The following is a 4,558-nucleotide window of genomic DNA, read 5'->3' as shown; positions in this document are numbered from 1 at the left end:
GGCGGCTCCTGTGCCGGGTTCTGTCACCGATCCGTGACCTTGGGCACGGCGCCGCTCCCTGCCCTTCCCGCGGGGCTCCCGCGGCAGCCTCCCGTTGACAGGGCGCCTGGAAATGCGCCGAAAACCGTTTCGGTCTGCTGTCTCCCCCCATACCCCCCCCCGCGGTCCCCGGGGCCGCCGCCGTTGTGTAACCGAAGCTTCTCGCCGACGAGGCCCCTCGGGAGAGGATTCGTGCCGCTTCCCGAAAAGCCGGCCCCGCCGATCGGGCCGGAGGGAGAGCGAGCGGCGGAGCCGGTGACTCCGTTGTGCTGTCAAAGCTTTCCCGGGGAGGCTGGGAGACACCGTGACTGCCTCTATTTCATCGGCTTTTGGAGGGAAACTGCCTCTATTTCATCGGCTTTTGGAGGGAAACTGCCTCTTTACAGCTACTTTCCGTGCTTAATATATTTTAAAAGTTGATTGTGTAGTAAGGAAGTGACTGTCAGGGGTGTAAAACGTGTCAGAGTGGCCTGAAGGATGCCTGTCAAGCGGCCCGGCTGCCTTGCCGAGGTAGCCCCTTCCCCAAGGAGCATTGGATTTCCACAGTTTAGATTCTAACTGACATCTCTGTGCACGTTGGCTCTCGGCAGAGTCTGATTCTGTGGCAACAGTGGCAGGAGAAGGTTGGGGTTTAATCCTCCCTGATGCCTTCTTCGTGTGGCTTGGGGTCTGAAAGTTGTGGAAGTCACGGTTGCAGGGTCTGTAACTGTCAGTTAGGATACAGAGGAGAGGAGGTTCCCAGGCGGGAGATAAGGGCCCGGGGTTGCTGAGGGTTGACGTGGAAACGCTTTGAGATTATGCAACTCTTGCCGGAGGGTATCTCGGAACTTGTGGCAATAGATAAAAAGTTGCTTTTTGAAGTATTTTAGTCGTGTTTGAAGCAACAAGAAAAAAAAAAAAGTTGTTTGCCTGCTGCGAGAGATCCAGTGTGTTAAATCTGGTGGCGTTTTGGTATGGGAATGTGTTTTCAGCGAGTGACTTCTGTGGGGAGAAGGGAAGGAGACATCGCATTCCTGTGCCTGTCAGCATGGTCCCCTCCAGATGAAGAATCGAATCACTGCTGTTTCCGACCCAACTTAGCCCCCGCAAGCGCTTCTTCCCGAGGAAGAGAAGGAGATCTGTGTGCTGTGAACGCTATGTTTGTCAAGGAGCCCTCGTTCCTCCGCTGGGACTGCGGCCGGGAGGGGGATGAGCTTCCGCAGGGAGCCGGTGGCGGCTCAGCTGTGGGAAACTGTTGCGGTGTTTCCTCTGCAAACCCAGAGGGTTTTGACGTTGGTGAAGATGGAGACAACCCTCGGTACTTCTGCTGTGAGACTTTTCTTCCCTCTTTTTAGTCAAATATCGTGTAAAGAACCATCAGGTGGGCAGCTGATGGCTGAAAAACTTGACGGAGTAATGGGAAAATTCACAGCTGGCTGATAAAAGCCCTCAGTGTGAACAGCCAGGGCTTTTCCCAGAGCTGCCTTTTATTTCTAGAGCAAGGAAATATCCCCAAATCCCCCTTCCTGATTTTTTTAAGTTTTACTGAATGATGTTTTCTACTGATAAAAGTAACTCTTGATGCTTCACTGCAGTGAAGGCAGCGTCAAGTTGGCGCTTCAAAGCGATTCTAGACACGTCTCCAAGTCATCCCTCAGCCGCTCTCCTAACAAACGAGAGCCAACTGCTTCTACAGACACTCCTGTCCGGGTGTCGGCTGCCAAAACATTGAGCGGTTTTGCCAGGTGCCAGCAATCCCGCAGCCGGATCACCGCTGGCAGCCTCGGGGAAGAACCCACCTGTGCTTGGTGCTGCGGGATGCCGGCCTGGCTCTCCTGCCAACCTGGCCCAGCGCCGCTTCGTGCTTTATCACCTCCAGATTAAATATTTCCCCCTTTAAACTGGGCTGGCGCTCCCCAGCCGGTGCAAGCGCATGGTGTTAACTCCCACTTCACTGGGACGGGACGTGGATCTTGGACATTCCCGTGTTAAGCTGGTGTCTTATTTTAAGGATTAATGCGCTCAGTTAGCGTCACCTCTGTCTCCTGGGTATCTCTGGATCCTGCAGTTCTCCTAAATGAGTGGGAAGGCCTGGTGGCAGCTTTCAGCTCCCTCACAGTAAGCCATAATTCCTTCTTTTAGAAGGGGATGGGGATTGTGGGGATTGATATGTGGTGTAAAAATAGGGATTACCAGTATCCAGTGTGTTTTAGGGCCCCACTTTCCCTCTGCAGTTCTCTGCTCGTCGTGGGCTGGGAGACTTAATTTTGCGGGTTATAGTTTCTGTTGTTTCTTAAAAGGACCAGATTTTGGGTTGGTAACGTGATTTTTCACGTGGAGGGCGCAGGCTCTTTCTGACTGGCCTGCTGCGTCCCTCTGCTGCTCTCACCTTCATTAGAAATGGCTCTCGTTAGCTGTTAGTGACATCATGGTTTCTTTCAATATCCCTTGAATCGATCGATTTCCTTAAGGCGGATGTGAGAGAGCCTGGCAAACCCACATTTAGTTCTTCCTCATTTCTTGGTGGCTTCCAAACTCTTGCACTTCGGGGTTTCAGCCGCCCCCTACAACGCAATATTTTATTAAATCTGTGATTTCTGGGGCTCCCTGATGATTTTCCGCTCCGGAGCAGGAAGGGGATTGCCCTTGAATTCCAAAGGCCTGGGCTGCAAATTCCTATGTACAGAAACAGCATCCTGCCGTGCGACCTGTCTCAGCGTGTGCCTTCAGAGCAGAGCAAACGAGTCTGAAATCAAACCATTCTCACAACTGCTGGAAAAAAAAAAAACAAACACCAAACCACCAAACCAAATGGGTTCTTTTGGCTGGTTTTCCCCCCGTTTGGTATTTACTGGAAAATAATGGGAATAGCAGTAGCAGGAAATGAGAGAGGGAGACGCCCAGGGCGATAAAGCAGCTGCTGCACCCCTCAAGCCCCCACCTTGTCCCCTCGAATTCACCTCATTTTGGGTTGTTCGAGAGGCCACAAGTTTCCTGCAGCGCCAGAGAGCGTGTTTGCCTCTGGATTACAGTGCAGCAGGTCTCTCTGGCTTTATTAAGATTAATTAATAGGTGCGTTTCTCTCTTGCAGGCTGGTGGTAAGGCGGGGAAGGACAGTGGGAAGGCCAAGGCGAAGGCGGTGTCGCGCTCACAGAGAGCCGGGCTGCAGGTGAGGCACAGCGGCGCCTGCTGGTTCCCCAATATCATCATAAAATGTGAATTTCTGAGTAAAACCTCCACTTCCTGATGGGCAGGTTGCCCCAAACCCTCTTCTTTTATTTTTCTTTTTGGGTAAAAAACTTAATGTTTTGTGATTTGTGTCGTCATCATGGAGGGATGAGGACCATGGGGGCTGTTTGCTCCCAGCTGTGTCCTGACTTGGGCAGGATCTGTCTCTCCTACAGAGAGGGTGTGAGGATTAATTTGGATAATTATGATGGAATCCCATGGGGAAAAGTGCGGGGAAGATCTGGCTTTGTGTCTCCCTCAGCCGTGCCCTCGTTAAAACTCATGTTAACGTCATTAACGTCATTCTAGGAGCTCCTGGAAGCCGTAGACACGCAGGGTGGGAAGTCGCTTGGGGCCTATGGTGTATGGGGGGCTCTAGGTGTTAAGGAGGTGTTGATTGCTCCCACCCCAGTTCCCGGTGGGCCGGATCCACAGACACCTGAAGACTCGCACCACCAGTCATGGGCGAGTGGGTGCCACCGCTGCCGTCTACAGCGCCGCCATCCTCGAGTACCTCACTGCTGAGGTAGGTCCCCACGCTTTGCCTTCCTCCATTTAAAAAAACCAAACCAAAACAAAATATAAATAAAATAAATTAGAAAAAAAAATAAATCCTGCGTCCCTCGGGATCCCGAGTGTCTTCCCGATTTCTCGGCAGGTGCTGGAGCTGGCGGGGAATGCTTCGAAGGATCTCAAAGTCAAGCGGATCACTCCCCGTCACTTGCAGCTGGCGATCCGTGGCGATGAAGAGTTGGATTCCCTGATCAAAGCCACCATTGCCGGTGGAGGTGGGTATCGTCCTTGCTGCCCCCTTCCCTTGTTCCTGTCCCTAACTGGGAATTTTAGTGAGAAGGCGGGGGAAGAATACAGGAAAACACATGGGAATTTGGCATAAATACCAGCGGCTCACTGCTTTCCCAGATCTGACTGGAAGGAAACGTTTGTGCCGGGTTATCACAAAACTCTGCTGGGAATTGAGATTTTCTTGGAGCTTTTTGGGAAGTATCTGATGGGAGTCCTCTTCTTCTCTCTGCAGGTGTTATCCCCCACATCCACAAGTCTCTGATTGGGAAGAAGGGACAACAAAAAACGGCATAGAGAGGAGGAAAAAAAAAAAAAAGCAGCCGTCTCCCTCCCGTCATCGTACTGTACCTGGGACAGAAGAAATCTTGGGGATACGTGGAATTTTTTTTAAGTCATAGTTCAAAGGAAGAGCATAGACAATTGACTGTAGAGAGGAGAAAACATTGGTATGGGCTTTAGATTTAAAGTTTGACACAAAGTTGTACCTTGCCAGGCGGCAGCAGTCGGG

At 51.7% G+C, this 4,558-nt stretch overlaps 3 protein-coding genes across 4 annotated transcripts in view; all 3 read left to right on the top strand.

The window, feature by feature from the left end:
• LOC104828904 (histone H2A.V) overlaps window positions 1-4,366 on the top strand; it is a 4,737-nt gene extending 371 nt beyond the window's left edge. The window contains exons 1-5 of one of the 2 annotated variants that reach the window (XM_010562896.1): window positions 1,573-2,136; window positions 3,110-3,187; window positions 3,659-3,772; window positions 3,905-4,034; window positions 4,283-4,366. In XM_010562896.1, coding sequence (XP_010561198.1) covers window positions 2,035-2,136; window positions 3,110-3,187; window positions 3,659-3,772; window positions 3,905-4,034; window positions 4,283-4,344 — 486 coding nt within the window. In that variant the 5' untranslated portion in view covers window positions 1,573-2,034 and the 3' untranslated portion in view covers window positions 4,345-4,366. Of the gene's footprint in view, window positions 1-1,572; window positions 2,137-3,109; window positions 3,188-3,658; window positions 3,773-3,904; window positions 4,035-4,282 lie in introns of those variants that run through there. The other variant, XM_010562897.1, reaches the window with a different exon arrangement.
• GCK (glucokinase (hexokinase 4)) overlaps window positions 1-4,558 on the top strand; it is a 251,262-nt gene that overhangs the window by 139,997 nt on the left and 106,707 nt on the right. The gene's annotated exons all lie outside the window — the stretch shown is intronic.
• Window positions 1-4,558, top strand: part of MAT2A (methionine adenosyltransferase II, alpha) — a 16,944-nt gene that overhangs the window by 6,699 nt on the left and 5,687 nt on the right. The window contains exon 2 of the mRNA XM_010562899.1: window positions 4,263-4,270. The gene's annotated coding sequence lies outside the window, so the exon portion shown is untranslated. The remainder of the gene's footprint in view (window positions 1-4,262; window positions 4,271-4,558) is intronic.

The sequence above is a fragment of the Haliaeetus leucocephalus genome, unplaced genomic scaffold (genome assembly GCF_000737465.1).
Source record: "Haliaeetus leucocephalus isolate CR32 unplaced genomic scaffold, Haliaeetus_leucocephalus-4.0 Scaffold162, whole genome shotgun sequence".
In the NCBI taxonomy this organism is placed as follows: Eukaryota; Metazoa; Chordata; class Aves; order Accipitriformes; family Accipitridae; genus Haliaeetus; species Haliaeetus leucocephalus.
Note: the sequence above shows the minus strand (reverse complement) of the source record. Positions and strands in the feature narration are given on the sequence as shown.